Below are 24,554 nucleotides of genomic sequence, written 5' to 3' on the forward strand. Positions count from 1 at the left end.
CTTGCCTGGCCTGGTAATGGGGACAGGGGGACTGTGTGTTCTCCCTCATGCACATTATTCATAGAGCCCAAGTTTGTAAAACAGCATAGGCCATCTGGGGTTCAAGTTTACTTTTCTACTGAAATCCATTTTTATCTTGTGTCTTATCAGAGATTACTGTAAGAAGATGAGCTTTGAATAATAAGCTTCCAACAAAACTAGGTTTGTCCAGAGCAGCTAAGTTTAAGGGATTAAAGTTGTGGCAAATCTTAATGCAGGGCACCTTGAAAACGGCAATACAATGAGTATTAACAGTGACCCTAATCAAGATTTTCTAAAAAGGTATCAAAAAGAAAAGAAAATACAAAGAGAAAAGCGTTCTACATGTTGTGTAAACCATACACACTGTACACGGTGTGGTACTTTATCATTGACATAGAAATAAAATGGGACCAAGCACAGAGCCTTGGGGCACTCCTGTAACAACACTTGACATTAAATCAGTTTGAAGTGAGCCCATTAACTTTCTTTCATGCACTACAACATACCTAGATAAAAAAAATAAAAAATAGTAACTAGTCCACTTATCGTACAGTCAGTAACCTTCGTTTCAACGGGACATGAACCACAGCGTAAAGTGAGAAACAATACGTTGCTTCGTCTCTAAAGTTATTAACATATCAGCTTCATCTGAAGTAGCAGCGTTATATGAGCACAGTGACGGCCTCCTGCTTAGCCGGGCTTGTTTTGGTGTGTTTCCTTTGTTTTTGTCTTTCAGTTACCTGGCTGGTAGGCGGAGCCTAGTTAGGTGAACTGGGAGCACCTGGCCAGACCCGGCTGTCAACTCCCATCCCTCTCTGTCTGCTTTTGTTCCATCCTGAGGTCGCCCAATTTTGTTTGTCTGGCTTCGGCCTGATTCTTAGTTATTTTACGTCATGCAACACTTTACATTCAATACCAGAACATGCACCCATCAACGGACACACTGATAAACACTGACATCAACACCCCACCTATGTGGTACACTTTCGTTGTCATTATTTATCCTTGTTTGTTATAAATTCTTTAATGTTACGTTACTGTGTATCTTCGCTTTTTGTCTGGTGTTTAGCCTCACAGCAGTGTACCAGGCTTTAGGCCTCCTGCACGCTAACAATGATAATGCTAACACGTGGATGATAAGCAGGTGCAAAGGCTAGCTTTATCTGTGGTGGTTTAGCAAGATACAAGAGGAAGGTTGATGCGAGCCGTGGGTACGACCATAACCGTAAATGCAACTGGTAGTGTGCTTTGAACAGGAGCCAGTGTACATAAGCCAGATAAGAAAATCACTTGCTTGTTTAGTGTGTGTGGGTTCATAATTAGGGTGAGTAATAATGCTAAAAACAACTCTCTGCCACATAGAAGTGATTTAAACCTACTTACTTGAGTAAGTTGTTTCTAATATCTAGCTGGGCTTGTCATAATGAAAATGTGGCATGTATGTTTTTGCATTTTTGCATTTGCATCCTTAGGTGATACTAATGAGTTCACTGTTCTTTCTGCTTGGAGACTGAAAGGCTTTCCGTCTTTGTGTCTGTCGGTTTGAGCCCATAATTCTTGATTTTAAATCAGATAAATTATATTACAGAATCGTATTCTTTGACAGGCAGGAAGCAGTTAAACTCCCCCGGGGCACTTATTGTTCATACTGTGACCTTTTCAGAAATGCCACTTTTTGCACCAGTATGCATAAACGTTGTTGCTGTGGAATAAAAGAATCAATAGCCCAATACAATCAGAGACAGTGCCTTTGTGTTCATTGTGTGGCGAATGACAAAACACTCCAGCATTAGTGATACACTATTATGAAGAAATATACACTTAAGAAAGAAATAGGACTTTTTTTTTAGATGGTGCCAATAAAGTTTATAATAAAGTCTAATAAAGTTAAAAGGCTATTATATAAGTAAATACATTTCTGATGTCCTGATAGCTAATAAACGCGGAAATTATTGATTATCATTAAACGTAAAAGCCTTATGCTGGTCATTTTAAAGACTAAATGTCCTAATTAAGTTATGTCTACCAGATGAAGGAAGCTGTACTCGGACTAATTGGAAAGTAATTATTGGAAGGATCAGTATCTAGGGACATACTGGGAACGCCTATTGCAATGAGAAAAATTGATGACACTCTGTTATGTGTCAATTACGTACGGGGCTACTGAATATAGAGCCAGAAAGTGATCAGGTCAAATAGATATTCAGGTCCCTGTCGTGTGTCTGCCTGGTCCGGTAGAGTCAGACTCAATTTATCTACAATTATGAGTCTGGCAGCACTCTATTTAGATGTCATCATGGGTTTAATACAGAGACAAGAAACACCTCCACGTACAACCGGATAGTCCTCCAACCAATCGGAGATATTTTGTTGTAAACAGTTTAAACCTCACTGCACTCAGATGACACTCTTCTGTCCACTACCACCCATACAGCCCACCCAAGCAATTCTTTGCCAGAGAGTATAATAAGTTGCCAACAGAAAGACTCAAGACGAGGCTTCTGGGCTGACTCCCAGGTTAGTGTCTCCCTTTAAAGTTTAAAACTTGGCATGCCCGCACATTTAAACCTCCCTACGCGCCACCAAGCTGCCTTTATTATAGACTGTGGTTTATAAGTGAGCTGCACACCTTTCTAAACTAAGGACATAATGGACATAGCCATTCGAGCTGCTCCTCTACTTCCATTTTTAAGATTAGTCCTCCTAGCATGAGCTTCATACAGTGTATAATAATCTATAACATCTGGCTCTGTGTTTAGCATACTTCCCAAGGTCAAAATCACTGTATTTTTCAAAATTCTGAAAAACAGTATATTTTTCCATGTGTAATCAGGTGTTCACAACATTTTCTACTGGTTGAGAGAGGAATTAATGCAGTAGGTTGACTAAGGATGGACTATTTTACTGTGATGATGAGTAAATATTGTAGAATAATCCCACACTAGTAGTAAAGCAGGTTTATATGGCCCCGCGTTAGCACTGACTACTGATGTGGAAATCTGGGGACATTTACATCTCAGAGATAAAAACAGGGAAAAAGGGACGATTACGGTTTCATTTATTTTGACATTTATTCATATTTAAGCTGGGTCATCTTTAACAACACTAGCAGTGTGACGGGCTACCGTAATAATTATAGTCTGCGAACAACATCATAAAAAGCTAAAACTGGGGACATTTTTGGGGACAGCTTGAGCCGGAGGACATGTCATCCAAAACGGGGACTGTCCCAAGAAACTGGGGACGTCTAGTCACCATACGGCACCGACACGGCAACTTTTTTTTGGCATAAGTCGTCTTCTTCATTTTTCGGACCTTTCCATCTTCACCACCGTGTGTTTAGAACAAATACACTGATGTATTAAAAATTCATATCATAACGTTAAAAAATTACCAGTATTCAGTATGAGCTGGTACAGCACCCAGCCCTGAGTCCATACTTAAATACATACATAACGCTGATGAGTGACTCTGAATAGAATAAAAAAATGTAAATTTACACAATATTTTGAACATGTGATGATTGAATCTTGGCAAACAGCGCAGTATTTAGCATTAGCCAAGCCATTACCCCTCACATACTAAGAAGGGAACAGTAAAGATTGAAGAAGATTGTCTCCCTCCTTGTTCTTTACTCATTTCTCTACCTCGTCCTCTTCCTCTCAGTCTCTGTCTGTCCCTGACTGGTTACCTTTGCTGACCTTAATGATGCTGACACTGATGCAGACTGATGGACTCTGCCAACCGGCTGCTTCTCTGCACCAGCCGGCTGAATAAGAGCCTCTCCCACCTGCATGTTCACATAGGTGGCAGGAGCTTTAGTTGCCTCGTTTTAATTACCGATGTGGTAACATCCAACGGGGTCAGATGCAGCTGATGATTACACCACATTCGTACGTTATGATGCCGACGCACTTGACAGTGAAGCAATTTCAGTTCACCTCGTGTGACCTTGCAGCCCTTGCGTGACCCCACTTTCTTCACATTTGCATGTTTATTGGCTTTTCTCGTACTAAAGATGATATATCAGTAGGATGCATGCACGAATAAAGAAGAGACTCTCAGTGACCGAATTCAGATTCACTTCCTTTGCATTAGCCACTCCAACTTATCCCACCCCATGAAACTCCTCATTTCCCTTTGAAGCCTGCTGACCTTCTGTGGCTCAGTGGTGGTACCAGTCATAGCCGGAAAAGCTCTGGTTAATCTGTGAGAGGCTGCTACAGACACGGAGGGAAAGCTTTTGTGTTTTCTATTTCAAATTTGGGTCGGACTGCGGCGGCAGCAGCAGCATTATGGAAACGCAGGGTTCAGTGAAATGAATGAATGTGCTTTGTCAACCAATCCAACTAATTTATAAAGCATAAAGAGACAATGTCGATTGTTACTGATGCTGCATAATTGTCATTACCACTGGAAACTGGCAATGTGAAAATAATTCTTTGGAGTGAGGATGAGAGATTTTCAGTCGCAAACAAGTTGTGAAAACAGCGCTGACTCATCGCCGCGTTCACGCTTTCAGCAGAGCAACAATACATTTCATTTAAATGTGTCCGCATGATGAATGTAATGCAACATTGGCCTGTCTTTTAGCTTAGTTTCTTTTCCTCTCCACCAGAAGGAAATATCTTGCTCTCTGCTTAGTAGGCTCTCTGTAATCGCTGTGTCTGGCTGCGCTGTGGTGAAGAGCAGGTGGTGTGCAGTCTGCTTTTAGAGTGTTTATACGGGCTGAAAACAGCTTCCTGTTGCAGCTGAAAGAGACAGATGAAGGTGTTGAGAGTGAACCTAAACAGGAACTTTGAAAAACCCATCAGCAAAAAAACGAGCAGGAACTCACCATGTACGACTGTACTATAAGGTGAGCTGCTGATTCGAGAGTCAGTTCTCACACGATTAACTAGAGCGACCACGTAAATGAAACATGATCCAGCTGGGACAGAGGTAGATGAATACTTAAAGTTCTCTTTGTTTAAATGTTGTCTAAAGCTAAGGGGGGACGGCTGGGTTGGGTGATTATGAGAGATTCCCTCACATTTCCCATGTTTATTTGATCAGTTGATTAGCGCAGCTTTAACTTTAATGGGACCCTAGCTAGCGTAGCTGAGGCTAGGCTGAGGCTACATCAGGGATGTTTTTTAGTTTTTAGTTTATTTTTTTTATTTCATCCACTGATTAAAACAAACAAGACTGTATGAAAACAAACGCTACCAAATGTGAATGAAAGGGAGTCGAAGGAAGAATCATTTTATATAATCTGCCCCTTTACCCCAAGAATTTTTTAACATTTGTTTTGCACTTTTAGCTTTTTAACATTTGTATTTATCTATATGTATGTAATGTGTTTATTGGTCTTGTTTGGACTTGCACTGGCACTTTCCACAATTGAAGTTCCTTGCAGAAGAATAAAGGGATTTGATTTGAATTGAAATAAAAATGTCAAGTATATATAATGAAATAATGATCATCTACTCTTCATCTACAGGTGTTTTGTTTGGGTTTAAGTTTGCTTGAGTACTTTTTCTTTTCCAGCATTTATCCATCGCTGTCACTGCTGTCTCACTCGAAGCATCGCGACTTATTCTGTTGTTTGAACGGCAACAGGTCAATAGACAGGCTATTATCTACCTTCTGTCACTACAGGTTGCTGGCACACATGAACAAAGACTAATTATTTGCAGTAAATAAATCATTTTCTGACACGTGATGATAATCACTGCCATAAACGGATTCCTTTCACAGAAACGCAACGTTCCATAAGTTTAGTCCTGAATCTTTTTTTTTAAGGCCTCTGTTCCTTTTAAATTATACTTGCTTTCTCTCTCTTCAGATCTTTTCTAAATGTTGATTGTCAATGTTTTTTAATGAGCTTTTAACATAATTTGCAGAATACTGTATTCCAGGGATCTTCAACATTTTTCAGGCCAAGGACCCGAACTGATGGAGAGATTAAGAGATTAAGATTTAACTCAGCCTCGTGCAAATTATGAAAATACATAATTATCATCATTTGCATTCAGTATTAAGCTATCCCTTATCCCTTTATTAAAACATGTTGGATTCACGTTAAAGTGTATTTAAAGAAATTTAAATTTTTGGGGAAAATTAAAAAAAATATATAAAAATGTCCAATCAACCAAAGATTTTGCGACCCCTCCTCTGCAGTACCTCCACATTCCCCCTAATCCACTAATTCTTGAAATTTCAACAATTTAAACTGAAGGAATAATGGATTTGTTGGATCTCTATTTTGTTTTCTGACAATTACTCTTCTGGCTCTTCTTTGCAAAATGAAAACTCACTGAGTGTGAGACGACTGTGTAGTTGTGAGACGTGCATCACAGAATAATAAACGAGTTTTTAACCATGACCTCGTCTTTCCCTAACCTCAGCACAGATCTGTTTTGTTTTTTTTTGCATGGGGGCACAGGATGAAAACAGAACATTGACATTTTATCACCTTTAAAAGCAGATTTGGCTGAAAGCCTCCTTAAAGGTCAAGGGGACGACATCAAGTAAAAACCATCTCTGGATTCATCATATATGATTCACCGATCAGGCATAACATTAAGACCACCTTCTAATATTGTGTAGATCTCTCTTGTCCCTCACTCATCAGAGAATGGACATGGACCTTCTGAGTCCTGTGATGTCTGGGAACAGGATGTTGTTGGTGGGGGCCTTTGGGTGCTATGGGTTCATTCAATTTACCTCGGAGGGTGGAAGTCGGAGCTGGGAATGACGTCACACCTTAATAATCTAGCTCCATGTCTAAGTAACATAAACACCAATGAATGCAAAGACCTATATGAACTGTTTTTAAAATATTCCCCAAAATAAATTAATCATTTTTTTTCCTAGTTTTGTTTCTTAATGTCACGGACAATTGAAAAACAGAGAATAATTAATCTGAGATGCTTAGTGAGGGGAAAGGGCGACCTTACCCTGAGTGTGCCGTATGTTGAGCTGGTTGATCTGCTCGGTGAACTCATTCTCCTCGATGGTCTCAGTGCGCGGGACGGACAGAGAGAAGCGCCTCTTAAAGTTCTTCATCTTGTTCATGGTGCTGAGGAGTGGGCTCTGGGAGGAGGAAGTCAGAAAGAGAAGCAGCTTTGATTTGACTCCCGGGGAGAAGTTTAAAGGTGCAACATTTTCCTTTAACGAGACAACACAAACTAAAAGGCAAATTAAGACTTCGGAAATGCGACACGTTTAGAAACACGCGGCTTCAGTAGAAGGAACCAAAGTGTGACGACTCTCCGCTGCACAGGCTACGTGACACGGGCCACAGTGCGCGTCGCGCGGCTTTGATGAACCTTTAACTGCAGCTTAACCAAAGACGGTGTCATCTGATAATGAGGCAGAAAACAGCAGGAAAGCAGCTGATCAATATACCCTCTCCCTCAGAAGGTTTCACAGCCGCAGCCGACCCTGCTAGTTAGTGTCCGTCTTCTGTTCTTTCCACCACTTTTTTGGATTCCTCTTTTTCTCTGGTCTTTGTGCAGCAGGGACCGGTATCATGGGGTCCGCACGATCTCTTTGCCGTCATGGAATAAGTGCATGTGTGTGTGTGTGTTTCTGCTCATTATTGCGATCAGCTAAGAGATGTGTGTGGTGGGTTCAATTACAGCAAGTCTCCAGATTCCCTACTGTTATTTTTAGGCAGCAGATAATCAGAATCACTGTCTCAGAGATATCTCGGCTCATCGTTAGATTAAAATGCCTGCGACTGGGTCCATCCCAATATGTGTGATGCACACATGCACATATATATATTATTTTACTTAGATTCTTTTAACACACAAAATCAACTGTAAAGGGTGGAAAGTGTTAACAATCTTCAGTGCTGAACGTTTCTAGCTGCCTGAGAAACCTCATTAAAATCACCCAGCTCCCATTAGGGCCGCGCAATTAATCGAATTTTAATTGTGATTTCGGCTGCCACGTTTAAATGAACCTGATCGTCGGTAGTATTTACATTTAAAATGAGGGCTCATCTCATCAAGCACCTTCTCAACCAGTAGTCAGGCAACCACCAGGGGGCGAGCACACGGTTAAGGCTTCATTAAGCTGAGCAAATAACACGCGAACGCACCTTGCAGCGGCCGCCTGAAGTCACTCAGTGGACTGGTGAGAGCTTACTTAGAGTCATTATGTCATGAAGAGCTAGAAGCTACGGCAGCAACTGGAGATGAGGAGCAACATGGTGAAAGAAAACGCTGACAGGCTGTTGTTTCTTTCCAAAAACCTGTAGGCCTCATGTTATTGCCTTTTCTGTATAAGCTGTATTTGTTTTCACTGAGTAGCACTTCATGATTGCACTCTGTAACAGCATTTACTCTGTTGGCCCTTGCTAAATTTTTAAATTCTTTTATATATATGCATATAAATATGAAAACTGTTCACACATTGTTTGTTTAGAAGTAGTGCAATAAAAATACAAATGTTTTCCCTAACACGATCATGATTATAATATTGATCAAAATAATTGTGACTGTCATTTGGCCATAATCGTGCAGCCCTAGCTCCTATATATAAGAGATAAACCATGGCTTCATAAAGAATACAAGACATCAGAGTAATTTATTTAACAACTCTGAAGTATGTTGAGGTAGTGGCCTCATTTACCACTAATAATAAAAGTAAAACCAAACAGAGGACATAATCATACAAAATATGTGAAAATGGTGTTTGGAAAAAAGCAATAAGTAAATAATCAGACCATTAAAATAAATTATTATTCTATTCTGTGTTGTGGTTTAATCTGAGGTGGTTCACAAGGTTTGTTGTGTTAGTTACTTTCCACTGTGTTTCTACTTCACCTCCAAAGACTGAAGTATCAAAAGTATCGTGTTTTGAGTTGAGAATCGATTTTAGAGCATAAAGACCCGGTATCAGAAGTATCGATATTTCAGTATTGATGGGACTTTTGAATTTCTACTGGATTCCATTTTTTCACAACGTTAGAACCTTAAAAATAAAATTGCCAGAAGACACACGTCCTCTCTTTCTTTGTTGAAATGATTTGACTTTTCCAATCAAAACAGAGTGAACAGCATGTACTGGAGTCATGGAGAGAGGCAAACATCTCTGGAAGGCACTTTTATACAGTTACAGATACGGCCAACTCTGAATGAACAGATACGATAACAGCAGCTTGCAGACATTATCGTCGGACCGGCCACGCTCACGCTCACGTTTACTCGATGAGGATTGTCTGTTTTAGAACTGAACAATTTCTGGTTTTGACAGCACGGTTACACAGTCGTGTTTAGTCACAAATACAGGTGCAAGCGGAAAACTTGAGAGTCAGATCAAGGCGCTAAACTCACCACACGTTCTCATTTGCAGAGATGAAATACAAATCTAAATATAAAGGTGTAAGATATGCATACAGGCAAGATAATGAAGACATTCGCAGAAGCAGAGAAGCGTAGGTGGCAGCAGTAAATGGAGCAGCGAGTCGGGAGCAAAAGCTGCTCAAAAGGCAAAGACGGAAGAAAAATAATCCCCAGATCAGAGCAGAGGAAGGGAGGATTTCTAATTCCGGAAAAAAGGGGGGAAGCCTTCACGTGACTCGTCTCTGCGGAGGGGACACGTTCTTGGTGGCACAAAAAGTCAATGCCACAGCAACACTGAAAGCAGCAAGACCAACCTCAACCTGTTCACCTCAACAACAACAACATGGACTGAGCTCACCACAATGATGCACTCTACAGGAAGGGACAGAGGAGGCTCTACCTTCTGAGGAGACCGAGGTCTTTGGGAGTTAAAGGGGCACTCCTGAAGACCTTCTACGACTCTGTAGTGCTGGAAAACTAGCGTCACAGACAGGGAGAGGAAGGTCATCAGGAAGGCCAGCTCTGTCCTGGGCTGCTCCCTGGATTCAGCGAGGGAGATGGGTGACAGGAGAGTCCTGGCTAAACTATCATCCATGCTGGACAATGAGCGCCACCCCCTGCAGAGTGACCTGACAGCACTGAGGAGCAGCTTCAGTGACAGACTGCTTCACCCTCACTGTGTGAAGGAACGATGCAGAAGGTCTTTACTTCCTGCTGCTGTTAGTCTCCACAATGAACATTTGCAATGTCGTTCAATACTTTCAGCATTCAATATGTATTGCGTACAACTCTGTGCAGCATCCAACAATTCATCTCTGTGCAATTCAACTCTATTATATACACCTGTTCAATTGCTTGTTAGCAGAAAAAATAATCAGCCAATCACATGGCTGCAATTTAATGCCTTTATTCATGTAGAGGTGATCAAGACAACTTGCTGAAGTTCAAACTGAGCATCAGAATGAGGAAGAAAGGGGATTTAAGTGACTTTGAACGTGGTATGGTTGTTGAGTATTTCAGAAACTGCTGATCTACTGGGATTTTCACACACAACCATCTCTAGGGTTTACAGAGAATGGTCCAAAAAAAGAGAAAATATCCAGTGCCTTGTTGATGTGAGAGGTCAGAGGAGAATGGGCAGACTGGTTGGAGATGATAGAAAGGCAACAGTAACTCAAATAACCACTGGTTCCAACAAAGGAATGCAGAATACCATCTCTGAATGCACAACACGTCCAAACTTGAAGAAGATGGGCTACAGCAGCAGAAGACCACACAAGGGGGCCACTCCTGTCAGCTAAGAACAGGAAACTGAGACTACAGTTCACACAGGCTCAACAACGCTGGACAATAGAAGACTGGAAAAACGTTGCCTGGTCTGACGAGTCTCGATTTCAGCTGCTACATTCAGATGTCAGGACCAGAATTTGGAGTAAACAACATGAAAGGATGGATCCATCCTGCCTTTTATCAATGGTTCAGGTTGGTGGTGATAGTGTAATGGTGTTGGGGATATTTTCTTGGCACACTTTGGGCCCCTTAGTACAAACTGAGCATGGTTTAAATGCCACAGCCTACCTGAGTATTGTTGCTGACCATGTCCATCCCTTTATGACCACAGTGGACCATCTTCTGACGGCTACTTCCAGAAGGATAATGCATCATGTCACAAAGCTCATATCATCTCAAAATGGTTTCTGGAACATGACAGTGAGTTCACTGTACTCCAATGGCCTCCACAGTCACCAGATCTCAATCCAATACATAGAGCACCTTTGGGATGAGGTGGAACGGGAGATTGGCATCATAGGTGTGCAGCCGACAAATCTGCAGCAACTGTGTGATGCTATCATGTCGATATGGACCAAAATCTCTGAGGAATGTTTCCAACACCTTGTTGAAAGTATGCCAGGAAGAGTTAAGGCAATTCTGAAGGCAACCAACCTTTTACTAGCAAGGTGTAACTGGTGTAAGTGCCTGGTGAGTGTATTATATATGCTTTTGCAAACTGCCATTTCCCCACTGAGGGACATATAAAGGTTTTCTAATTGTAATTACGCTACAAAGAACCCTCAATAACGTCTAGTGACAGATAAAGCAGCAGCAGAAACCTCAAACATTTATGCTTTCAGATCAGGTGTGTTTGATTTCATGTACAGTACATACAATATAACTTAGCAGCACTTGCTGTAGTACTGCAGATTCAGTTCACTAGTGATCACAGCATTTCCTAGATAGCAATCAATACACGCAGTTAACAGAATACACAACAGGCTCAAAGTTTGGGATGCTGGTATAATAAAATCCATCAGACATAAAGCAGATTAAGGGGTTGAGAAAAATGGAAAGAGGCTCAGTGGGGAGAGAGAAATCAATATCACCAGGTGGGCCAAAGTGCTGGCGTGTTTGGGCGACTGATGTTTTCACCTGTGAGAATTTGTGAGGCAGCCTTTGTAAAGACAGACTTCCCCTGTGTCTCAGCAGGTTATATTGAACTGTAATGTGCACTAGAGAAGGGATCCAGCGTACGACATAGAACAGAAAACTAACAGTATGTTGTTGTTACAAACAACGGTACAAAGACTTGTTTGTGTAACAAGCTGAGCAGCAGTGCCGGGCTGTAACTGGTAGCTTGGGCTTCTGATGTTGTACAGAGGGGGACATTTTTAGCTGTGACCATTACTGTGCCATGTAGATATCAAGCCAAACTGCTTAAACCATAGTGCGATGTTTGTTTTTAACAGATTAGAGTAATAATCTACATTTTTGCCTGGTGAGTGCACTGAGAAAAAAAAAAAAAGTAATATCAATCTATAGTTGTCCTTTCTAGGTAGAGTGCATATTCTGAAACCAAAAGTAAACAATGTATGACTACGCCAGCTGCAGAAAAGTGAGCATTGCATGTAAAGCCTCCTTCCTTGATTATGTAACAGATGTGTTGCAGATTTTCTGCACATGAAACAAGAAGACTGTATGAAGTACCATGTTAAATGTGCTGTAGGCCTGTGTAGGCCTATATCCAATTCTAGCTTCTCTGTGAACACTTACTATTAAAATGGACACATTATGTGCAATTTCATTGTCTTTTATGTTAATTCCGAGCAGCAGAACTCAGACTGGGGATGGGCGATATGATGATAGTAAATCATGACCAATTACAATGTGAAGACGACCATGTCAAACTGCAGAGATCGTGGGATCGTCTAGGGCACATTTTATAAACTGCAGTTCTATGCTGATGCACGGATGCACCAGACGTATTACGTCGTCAACCTGACCGACCAATCATAGCGAATTACGGGCAGTGACGCGCTTTCTTACCCGCCTCCTTGTTTATGTGTGTAGCGGTAGCCGCATGGAGCCATGGCTGAAAGCCAAACGGAGTTGGTCACTAAAAGAAATTCCACTTCTATTATATGGAATTGGTTTGGATTTTCCTCAACTGATGAAGCGCGGGCAAATGTTCTGTGCAAAGTTTGCACAGGACAGGTTCGCACGTCGGGTGGCAGCGCGACGAACCTGTTCAATCATTTGAAGAGGAAGCATCCCACATACAGGCAAAACTGCAACTATTTAAAATAAAATGTGTTAAGAAAGGTTCTTTGGACTTAATTGTCTATTTTTTTTAAGATCGTGATAAAATCAAAATCGTGATTTTATGTTTTGAAAATCATTATATGATATTTTTGCCATATCGCCCACCCCTAACTCAGACTATGGTTAATAGTGAAAGTAAGAACATTTCCCCACTTACAATGTGAAGGGAACTCAAGGGATTGGGACTGAACAGGTTTGTAGCCTTAAGAAAACCACTAATCAGTGAGGCTAACTGGGAAAAAAAGGCTTCAATTTACTATGGATCATAAAGATTGTACTCTGGAGCTATGCAAGAAGGTCACATTAAAAGAGAGGTAGATGAAGTGATGCCCCCATCATACCTAGTGTCCAGTAGCCTGTGGGCGGCAATGTTATGATCTGGGGTTGCTGTAGTTGCTCAGGTCTTAGTTCAGCAACATTCTGCCCAAAGAACGAGGTCAGCTGACTACCTGAATGTACTTAACGACCAGGTTATTCCATCAATGGATTTTTTCAGGACAATTGACAATGCCAGGATTCATGGGGCTCAAATAGTGAAAGAGTGGTTCAGGGAGCATGAGGCCAGATCATTTTCACACATGTATTGGCCACCACAGAGTCCAGACCTGAACCCCACTGAGAATCTTTGGGATTTGCTGGAGAAGGTTTGGCACCTTGGTCAGACTCTCCCATCATCAATACAAGATCTTCTTATCTAAACAATGCCACAGAGAATGCTGCTGTAATCAAAGCTAAAGACGGTTCAACGAAATATATGAGTGTGTGACCTTTGTTTTTTGGCCAGGCAGTGTCTAAGTGAGTAATGCGGTTTAAATAGTAAATTGGACCATACGTATTACATTGTTGAATTGTAAATATCTAAATTTATTGTAATGTCTAGACAGCTGGCTGTTAAATAACCCATTGAGTAGGTCACCTTAGTCATCACTGTGATACATCACTGCACGGCAATTTTTGAGCAACAAGGAACTAAACATCGACTCATCTGTAAGCTGTCTCAGAACTCATTTTCACATTTGAATTTATCTGAATGAGAAACAAGTTCAAAAGCTTTGCGTCACTTACAAATGTTTGGCAGTCAACACCACTGAAAGTAACTGAAAACTTCAGCTACTTTGAGGGTGCACACCTGCCTTCCTGTTTACAATTCACACCAAAGTTATGACTGGGAGAATAGTCTAAATGGAACCTTTGAAACTTCTTTTGATGGGTGAAAAGTATGTTCTATATCCTACAAGTGCAGAATCAGCAGAACGTAGCAGCGAGGCAACATATTTACTGTTTGCGTTGTCAAATTCTTTCTGTTCATCATCTCTGTGTCTGTTCTGTATCAGACCGGACAACCAAAAGTGTCTTGAACTATTTAATTGCATGAGCGGTGCTTTTTGGGAAACTGAGCAGTTTTATGCTCTGGAGCCTTGCAGCCAGGAGTATTTGACACTGTTGTCAGAGCCGATCTATCATAGGGAGGAAGCCGGTCTTTGTGCGAGCAGTCAGAGAGGGTCTCACAACCTAAACCACAGACAGCACACACTCACACAAAAAGGCATCTGCTCAAAGCGAGGTCCCAGCGGATCATTTTTCCTCCAGTGGCTGTGACCCTGCGTGGACACAAACACACTTCGTGTTGCCACGGTGCTCTCTCTTTCCTCCCTCTCCCTCTTTTAAAATTCCAATTATTCTTTGATCTCCGTCTTTCTATCTTCCCATCCCCACCCCTCTCTTGCATCTTTATGTTGTGCCGTTTCTTGCTCGACTTCTGCAGTGCAGTCCGCCGTTCATTCAATAGCGAGCTCCTGTAGTATTGCAGATGTGTTCATTCAGGTGTCATGTTTAACTCACAAGAAAGTCTACTGCTCTTTTTTCCCTCTTTTATTACTGGAACCAGGAGGACGGGAGCCCAATCCTCCCAAGATGAGTTCCCGCTCTAAGTTTCTGCAGCCTTATTTATAACCTACACCCCTTTGAATCCTGTCAGTTAATACAATTATTCGCAACTATCAATATTATTAGTGGATGTTCCACTAACATCCACAGCTCAGCAGCAAAAGGGGCGGGGTCTCTGTGTGAAACGGTGCTCTGTTGAGACAGCTCCTGTATCGCTGAATGGGCAAAGTGCTGACGGAAAGATAATGTCTTCTGCCTCCAGTTATAAAATATGTTGGATTCATGTTAATGTGTTTTTAAGGAAAATTTAATTTGGGGCGGAAAATTAAAATAAATATATATATATAAAAAAATGTATAATCAACCAAAGATTTTGCAACCGTTACTAATGATGTTAGGCCCACGCAATGCAAAACACACTACACAATGAACACGATCTTTTATTTATATAATGCTTTTCTATCTATTGGTACTCAAAGAACGACATTAACATTCATACGAGCATGCACACACCAACGCCGAGCATCTGAGGCAAATTGGGGTTCAGGTTCTTGGTCAGGGACATGTGTGTGTGTCCATGTACTAAGGTTCAAACCGCTAACCCTCTAGTTCACGGACAACCTGCTTTACATGTTGAACTACAGCCACCCACATCATTTACATACAAACCAGTCAACATTGAACATCCATTAAGACGAGTTTTTATTATTTCCTGTTTCTTATTTAAGTAAAATTAGAATCTAAGCTCTGACAGAGAAGGTTGAATTTAAGTGAACAATGATCAGTGACAACCCGGAAATGTGAAATGGTGAGCTTTGGGTATAAATACTAAAGTATTCAGTGGTCATATGTGAGGAAAATTATTTTGTAAGCCTTGTATGCGTTTGTCATCTGTTATAAGCTACTGATTTATACTAAACACTGTGCATGACCAGAAACTAGCCTTCTATGGGAAAAAACAAAACAGGTTTTTCTCTTCCCCTTCTTGGAAAATAGAAACTATGTGGGTTGTTTACATAATACTGAAGAAATCAGATTGTTGCAGAAAGCTGATAACTCAATTACTTAAGTCCAAATCAAGAAGTGGTCAGTGCTAACACACACATTTTCCTGTTGGTCAGTAATCTAATCCACTGCAGCAGTTCAGTGGCTCTTACCCCGAGGGAAATATAAAGGACTGTGTTTAATTCAGCCAAAAGCCATATGTCGGTGGTCTAGTGACCCATGTGCGCTATGTCTAAATTAATCCAGAAAGCTACCTTCAGATGCGCTCATTTAGAATGGGGCCAGCTGATGGAAAAGATGTGGGGCTTGTTTGGATGGGCTTCATGTTTTCATGCAGGTCAGTGGGCATAGTCATCAAAAAAAAAATATCACACACACCGAACAGTCCATCCGCATAAAAGGCGTACGACGCAGCCATGAAGCTGAGCAACTGAAACTCAGATATAAAGCCCGGGGGCAAATATTTTCTTTTGTCTTTCGTCCAATTAGTGTTGAATGAACAAATTAATGAATGACTGAGGGGCCAGTGTAAAGCAGCTCTGGCACGGTGTCAGAGCAAACCATTAACAGCGAGGCCACAGCTTCATCCGACCACTGTGTTTGCCCAGTGAAACCCGGCCTGCCAGTTTCTTGTTCCTGACAGCTGGACAGGCTGCCAACACAAGCTGTGATATGTGGGACGGTCAAGAAGTAGACGAGGGGCAATGAACAAGTAGAACGCAGGTAAATGAAAAAGAAAGATTATTTGGACAGTGCTATGTAGAGATGCAAAAGGGGAGACTGGAATTTAGTTTTCATCTTTTGTGTATGATGCTGATTTACCATTTTGTCTTCACAGTTCAGTACTATTTTGGGCATTGTGTTTGGGATGTCCCCCTAACCAACGTCTTGAGATTCCTTCTGGTAGCAAATCAAGTTGGTGCTATTTAAAACAAGGATCTACCAAGAAACATCCACATTGCACTGACTTCATGTCCCACAGTAAAGTACTTCCACACGGTGGACATGTTTAGTCTCAGGACCATTTTTGGAAGTTTTGATGCAACCAATCAGACAGAAGAGGAAGAAAACATGCTTACACTACACTTACACAGGTTTATGGCAGACCTAAAAAAAACCAAAAATAACTAAAAAAAAAAAAAGCCTGATACTGATCTTCAGATACCAATCGGGACATTCTTAGATTCTTCTGTCTGACCTCGCACAGAGTCAAACTATCTGAAACTTGCAAACTATGGAGCAACAAATGGTGACATTTATGACTGAGCTGTACAGAAATAAAACACCTCACCCTTTAATTCTCTCTTCTCTTCTACATGTTTACCTGAAACCTGAATGTGGTCTGTACACACTTCTCTGGTGGCTGTACACAGAAAGTCAACTGTTTCGTGATCTGTATTTACATCTTTCACAGTTTTGGTTCTGTTCTCTTATCCAGGTCAAGGTTATCTAAAAGCTGATGTTCCTGTTCAGCCTCTATATATAGCTGGAGAGGAAGAACGGAAAAATCTTCAAACTGTGAGAAGAAACACTGAATCAAGATATCAAGTGTTTACCTTGAAAAGTCCTGGGTTTATCTGGCAACACCCGAAGTTATGGTAACAATAGATGCAAAAACTGTCGGTCGGTCGTCCAATGAAGGTTGGTGGTTCGATTCTGCCCTGTCCCTCGTCTGTCTGTTGTTTAACCCACTGGTGCATGATTGCAAGCGAGTGATGTTTGGTGGTGGTGGTCCCCCACGTTTTCCATCAGGGGGTGACTGTGTGAGCGAATGGATAATGTATCCACTGTAAAGCGTCTTTGAGTGTCTGTGATGAAGCACTATGTAAAACTGATGCATTATTATTCTTATTATTTAGTGATACAGCTCACTGTGGCCGCTCCATCTTGTTCTTTCCCTGCAATGTTTCAATCTCTTTATCACCATAAAATGCCAAAAATGGCCGCTATCGCATTTTGCATGAACAGTAGAGGAACACTTTGTATTCCTTTGTGACTTCCTCATAATAAAAGTCAACTCAATTCTTACCAGTTAAATGCTTTTAATGCGACTGTGTAGCAGTATGTGCAGGAAGTGTTCTACTTGTGCCCAAAAGCTATCGTCTGATAGCGTTGCAATGATGCAAACATATTGCACTACACTGGTCAGTGGACCTGTGGACCGTACGCTGTGTTACCTCATTCAGCGAGAGACAGCGACTTAACAGACATTTATTTATTTTTTTAAATCTTGGAGCTACTTTAAATCACTCAGATATGAATTCAATACAAATAACACAAGGAAATCATACTCACGTGAGCTTCTCTTTATCTTTTCACCACATTAAGTAGTGTGTGGGTGTGAGACAGTGAGAGGGAGAAACACATGAACACATCTGTTTGTGTTATCGGTGCATGTGTGCGATGGGTCACGTGATCTAAAACTGACCTTGGGCCTGGGGTGACATTACTGCGTGCTCCAGTGCTTCATATGGACTCAAAAAAAAACAACTGCATCCACACACACACACAAACACACACTCTCGCATACACACAGATTTTCCCTAAAGGAGATGAATGCTGGCGCTGCTTCACAGAAACCACAGTGGTAAGGAAGAATCGCTATTAAGCAGCTGGTGTGTATAGTCTGTAATGCCGCAAATCCAATTTTCAGCTGCCACATGACAGCAATGATACACAAATATAATGGAGATACACATCTCTGTTGTGGCAGAGAAGTCGTTGGTGAAATCTCTCTGACCGCGAAAGGCACATAAACAAGTCTGGAACCCGTGCAATATTTTCAGATTATGCCAGCAGATCAAAAACCATTGCGGCATAACTGGTCGCATTATCGTTGGACCCATCCTGCTCTAATGTTTCTTCAAAGCGATCTCTGTCACAGACCAAACTGTGTTCCCAAGATAAAAGGTTCTCCCCACACCCAGGCCCTTAATTGTGAGGCAGTCACATGCATTTGAAGAAACAGTGACACGTGACATCACACGCCCACTCAGTTGTCACTTCGCTGTACTCTTCATGCAAGTGCAAGATGCGGAAGGGCTGTCAATAAACTAGGTAGGCTATATGGGAAGCCGACAAACAAACTAGGCAATTGGCTAGGGCTCCGAGCATGAAGGGGTCCCCCAGAGACGACTGATATTGGTCCATGTCAATGACAATGATGGAAGCTCTATGGACACTAGTCTCCCTTAATGGGGCCCCCAAGGTGTCCCTTGCCCAGGGCCCCCAGATTGTCTTGAAACAGCCCTGACAACAGCGCTAGGTGTGTAGTTAGACACTTGATGAGAACGTTTACTCCACACATATGTGCTCTAAATAAGGGGTTAGCTATTTCCAGCTGAATTTAGCACAAAGATTAAAGGCGGGGGGTGACAAAAAAAAAAGCTTGCTTGACCCAAATTGTGGAGACAATAAGCCAATAAATAGCTACGCTGTAATAATTGGCTGCTTTCAATGGCGCATTAGTCCAAATCCAAACACAAACAATGCCCCTTTGTTTAACTCGCAAATTAGCAGCTGTGAATGTCCTGGCACATTTGTTCAATGCCACTTATTAGTTCAGCAGATTTGTAAAATCATGTAACGTAATTTAGTGTTAATGTAAAATGAATTGACCCTTCATTTCAAATGCAGTAAATACAGAGTATATGACAAAAACATGTGAGTGCAGACCCTCTTGAAATCTATTAACAATATATATATATAAAAAATAAGCCTTAATATGCAAGTTTATGACGATAATCGTGGCAATTTGTAGCCGTATTAAAATTGGTCCATGAGACGGGGTAGTCTACAACAGTGTCACTACCAGCTGAGCATATGCTGTGGTTGAATGCAGTAGAAAAAATACCCTTGTTCCTACCTTTGGAGAAGATGCCAGTGGATAATAGTTAACTCACTGGCATCTTCAGGACAAGTGGGGGACTGAGGATGGATGCCTCCTTTACTACATCCTGCAGCACCTTGAATCCCCAGGCAATTTGGCCAGACTCCTCTTCATTGATTCCAGCTCTGATTTTAACTGAGTACTAAAACCTCAAAGTCCCACCTCTCCTCCCTAATCCACAGGACAAACAGTTTCCTCCACGAGTACCTGGGACTCACACTGGACAATAAACTGAGCCTTGAACAAACCCACCACTGACATTCATAAACCCTATCAACAAAGACTCTTCACCATCCGTACACTCAGAGCACTTTCAGTTGCCCCCTCCTTCTGCTACTTCTCTATAAAAGCGTTGTCCAGTTCAGCCTTGTAAGTGCAAAACACTGCAGTTCATCGAGTGGCCACTCGAGGCTCCAAAAGGAAGAAAATCTCCATAGACATCCGTGTTAAAAATCCCAACTTTACAGCATTATTAAACATGTTTACAGCCTGGTACAATAATGGTTTTGTTCTGGGGGGACAGTGACAGGTGGTAGCCTGAGCTAACAGGTAGGAGAGAGTTGGGTGGGCGGGTCTCAACATCCGACACCACCACCCCCCCACATCCATATATGGAGTATCCGAGTGTGGGCATTGTAAAACAACATGGCGACCGAGTGATCCGCCCAATTCAACCATTCATTTTCGCGGTTCAGAATCCAGTCACGTCCGTCACCATGGGTTTGTTCATAGTATATACAGTTAGTGTTTACTGCTCTCCCTGCTTCTTCATCATGGTTTCAGCCCCCAACACCATTCCACTTGAACCCAGCCACCCCGTTAATCCACATTTCGTAATGCTTCCTTCTGGTCATGACTACAGGTAAATAAACTGGGACAAAGTTAAATACGAATTCCGAATGCAATAACTCAAATGAACAAATCTGAGACCGTAATATGCTAGTTGGATATGTGTGGTGGCGAGTATATGGTGGTGGAATCTACCTTAACCTTTTCAAACTTTACATTTAGCTCTAGGGATTTTCCACAGTCTGCCATGAGATTTATTTACCAGCATGTCGCTATCTTCTTCTTCCTGAGTCCTGACTACTAGTTGAATGTGTAGATGTCTCTTTCTGTTCACTACATCATACAAAGAACTGTAGTAGGTGGGATCACCACATTCTTTCACCTAAATTCGAAACAAAGCCAGACTTTCTTCTCCGCAGTCTGACTGTTGCCTTCGTGAACACTGTGAGACTCTGTAAGAAGTTGTGACAGATGAAAGCCACATCTGAGCTCCTCCTTTTAACTGCTTTACTTTACCGAGACTCGGTTTGAGACAAGCCATTGACAAGTGTGATTGACTTAAGAGACAGAAGCAGCCGAGCAAGTTGTTTTTTTTATCCTTCCCATGTCCACAGTGATAATCAATCTTGCCAGACATGTCTCCGGTAATCGTTATGTAGAAAAACATCGAGTCTAGACGGAGAGTAAACAATTGTCGGTTTTAGCCTGTGCACCAACAAGCCTTCTCTTTCTTGACATCTGGTGTGGCCTGTAACACACACTTCAAAAATATGATGTCACATCCTGCACATCTTCGACCCCTCTTTGTTCTGGTCTAAGGCTTCTCCAGACAACAATCACAGCCTTCATTTCTCTCTTACAAGCCCATACATTCAACTCTTTCTTTTTTTTTTTCCTTTTATCTCATCGTCCTTTACTCCTCATCATCCACGTCTCATGTGCAACCTGAACTGAATGAGGGCCAATAATAACCCTAATCCTAACCCTTGACAAAAAATGAAAACTTCTTTGACCGTCACAATAAATCTCTTTGTGTCGTCCTCAGTTTTCAGTCCACATGTCACCTCCTGCCCCCATGTCAACAGTAGTCTTACTGTTCAGATGCCGTGAGTGAACAACAAGTACCGAGGCCAACATGAGCCTGACTTATTGTGTCTCGGGCCACTATGATTTATGTAACGGGACACAGATGTCAGAGTGGTTGTTCCAATGGAGGATTCGCAATTTTATAACAGAGTCAGTGTATGGGTAATTAGCCTAACTGCTAACAGTGTCACTCCATCATGGCAGGAAGCCAGCGAATTATTTTAGGGTGGCTTTAATGTTTGTGATTTATTTCTCTGAAGTCATATCATTTAGATTCTACCACAGAGAGGCGTCTGTTATTACACAAACCAGCTTGTCTGTCTTTTTTAGGCATGACGGAGCAACAGTTGAGTGTGTGTAACCCATTCTCAATGGGTTTAGTCACCCCGAAAAAGAGGCTTCGATCTCAGCACAAAGCGTGGCAGTGTACTGGCACTTATTCTTTCCCTCATTACCATGATCAACAGGCAGGACAGCATCTGCATTACTACTACAGTCCACTTACTGACCCTTAAATTTCATCTTAGCTTGAATTATTCAAAAGAACCAAAAGCAGTCGACGTAACACTGCCACCACCAAACAAACAATCCTGGGAATTGTGGAAATAGATGTTTATTTGTATCAAAATGACACACACGGTGTTGTTTATACAGGCCTGCTGCACGGCTGACGGATTCTTTCTGAGAACCAAAAGTGCTCTCAGGTCTGTCTGCCGACTGTAGTCAGATGGGGTCAACCCTAACCCCAACCTAACCTAACCCTAACCCAACCAAGCAAACCTCCCCTGTAAACCTTCAGACCTCAGACCAAAATATGTGCTACAATGTGTTACCAGGCATGGCACAAAATAAACACAACTGCGCTGTTGATTTAGCTGCTTTAAAGGGATGATCATGCTCAAGCAAACACTGCCTGAAGGACCTTTGTTGTGACACAGTGTAGGGCACACTGTAAAGTTACACTGGGGCTTGTCCTCCTGACAGTCAGAGCTTTCTGGATGACGGACTACAAGGCTGCATGTTTTGTCATTTCCACTTGCCATGAGCGCTCTAAATTCTGCAGCTGTTTGTGGACTGCTCACGAGTTTACGTTTGGTTTTTACTGTTTTCTTTCTCCCTGCTGCACTGATGTGTATTGATATAACAGCAGCCTTGTTGGAGCTTTACTGGCATGAATATACAGCATTAACCACAAAAGGTGCATCTTGTTGAGAGGAATGATTGTGCTTTACACTTGTTGAGAGTTGTTGGAGCACGGATGAATTGCCCAGAATGGATCATTACGTGTTTTGTCCTGAAAACTTAGTAAATTACAGAGTGATTAATTTCCAGTGACGCATAAATATTACCATTTGACTTATAAGGGACACAAAGGTGACATATATACAGTTTTTTATCTGAAGGGGTTTCACAGGATTTCTCAGCAGGTACTTTAGGCAAGTTTACAGGGAGATAACTTCAGGCTCTACTATATTTTATTTACTTAGTATGTAAAGTAAATAAGGTCAGATCACTAGTTTACAAAAGCTCCTTAATTAAAAAGTCCTAATTACAGAAAGGAATAAAATATTATAATAATATGCTTTTGGCTAGGTCAGTTAGCTGGTGTCTTCTAGTGTTTTACTTCTGATCTTGGCAGAAGTGTAGGTTGAAGTGTTGTTGCATGTCCTATCACTTCTTACCCACTGCTATTGGCTAGGCTGGTTAGTTAGCTGTTGGTAGCTGACTGCTAGCCTGCTGGTCGGTTTTTCAGTTGGACTAAGCTTCTAAATGTGTTTTGCCTCCAATTGGCACAAGGGATTGTAACATCTTATCCTGTGTATTAATGAACACACATATAATATAATAACAGAGTATTAACATACACCAAACCTTAGAGTCCTTAGATTCTGCTATTTTGAGGCTATTTGAGAAATGAGTCAATCTATTTTAGTAATACGTTAAAGCTAATGGTTCATTCTGGACAATGCGCCAACAAATCTTTGTGTGTAAAGAACAGTGATTTCTCTGAACATTACCATAAGATGTGTCCATTGTGGTAATACTGTATATACATGCCAGTAAAGCTCCAACAAGGCTAGTGTTATATCAAGTCTATTAGAAGACTTAAAATCAATGAAACTACTTGGATTTTGAGATCAACTGGAGATGCTTGTGTGAGTTTATAAATATCCTCTGCTTCAGTAGACAGGATCCACATGAGCATCGCCAAATTGTGAGCATTTATGTACACGGTGCAAAAAACTAAATTGTTGTATTACTGCTGATTGAGTTCACTAGTTTTTACCTATTCCCCAAGGAATGATGTTTCCCTTGTCAGTGGACATTCATAAGAATGCAACATGGACATGTGATCTTGTAAATAAACTTAGCTTGGAAACCAGGCGAATTACTTTGCCCACAATCTTGAGCTGTTAACAGCCGATGTTAGCCACTCACACTGAGGCATAGAGTCTGTGGGAGGCGTTTTTTTACCAAATAAAAATGCAAAATCCCTAGAATGAAGGAAGTATAATCTGTCCTCATGCCAGAGGAAGTCTCCTTTGTGAAAAACATATATATTTTTAGTTAGATTTTTTTAATCCTGACGTCCGGCTTATTTGACAAATCAGCACCGAGACCAATGAACACACACAGTTCCCTTCTGTAACAGTTATTAAGAAGACTTACAATCAATGACACTAATCTGGATTTTGACAAGAGATTAACTGGAGATGCTTGTAGGGGTTTTTCCTCTGAGTTTAATAAATATCCTCAGTAGACAGGACCCACATGTGCATCGCCAAATTGTGAGCATTTATGCACACGGTGCAACAGCACTAACCTTATTGACTATCCATAACTAAAAGTTAGTCCTGATACACATTACTTGTCGTATTATAGAAACGTTATCTGGGTTATTATTGAAACAGATAATGGTAAATTATAATCTGTCATTTTTT

The 24,554-nt window shown here is 41.4% G+C and overlaps 1 protein-coding gene across 2 annotated transcripts in view; it reads right to left on the reverse strand.

The window, feature by feature from the left end:
• cdk18 (cyclin dependent kinase 18) overlaps positions 1–24,554 on the reverse strand; it is a 59,394-nt gene that overhangs the window by 28,076 nt on the left and 6,764 nt on the right. For both annotated transcript variants that reach the window (XM_047583662.1, XM_047583661.1), the window contains exon 2: positions 6,963–7,098. In XM_047583662.1, coding sequence (XP_047439618.1) covers positions 6,963–7,080 — 118 coding nt within the window. In that variant the 5' untranslated portion in view covers positions 7,081–7,098. The remainder of the gene's footprint in view (positions 1–6,962; positions 7,099–24,554) is intronic.

Source organism: Mugil cephalus, chromosome 4 (assembly GCF_022458985.1).
Source record: "Mugil cephalus isolate CIBA_MC_2020 chromosome 4, CIBA_Mcephalus_1.1, whole genome shotgun sequence".
NCBI lineage: Eukaryota > Metazoa > Chordata > Actinopteri > Mugiliformes > Mugilidae > Mugil > Mugil cephalus.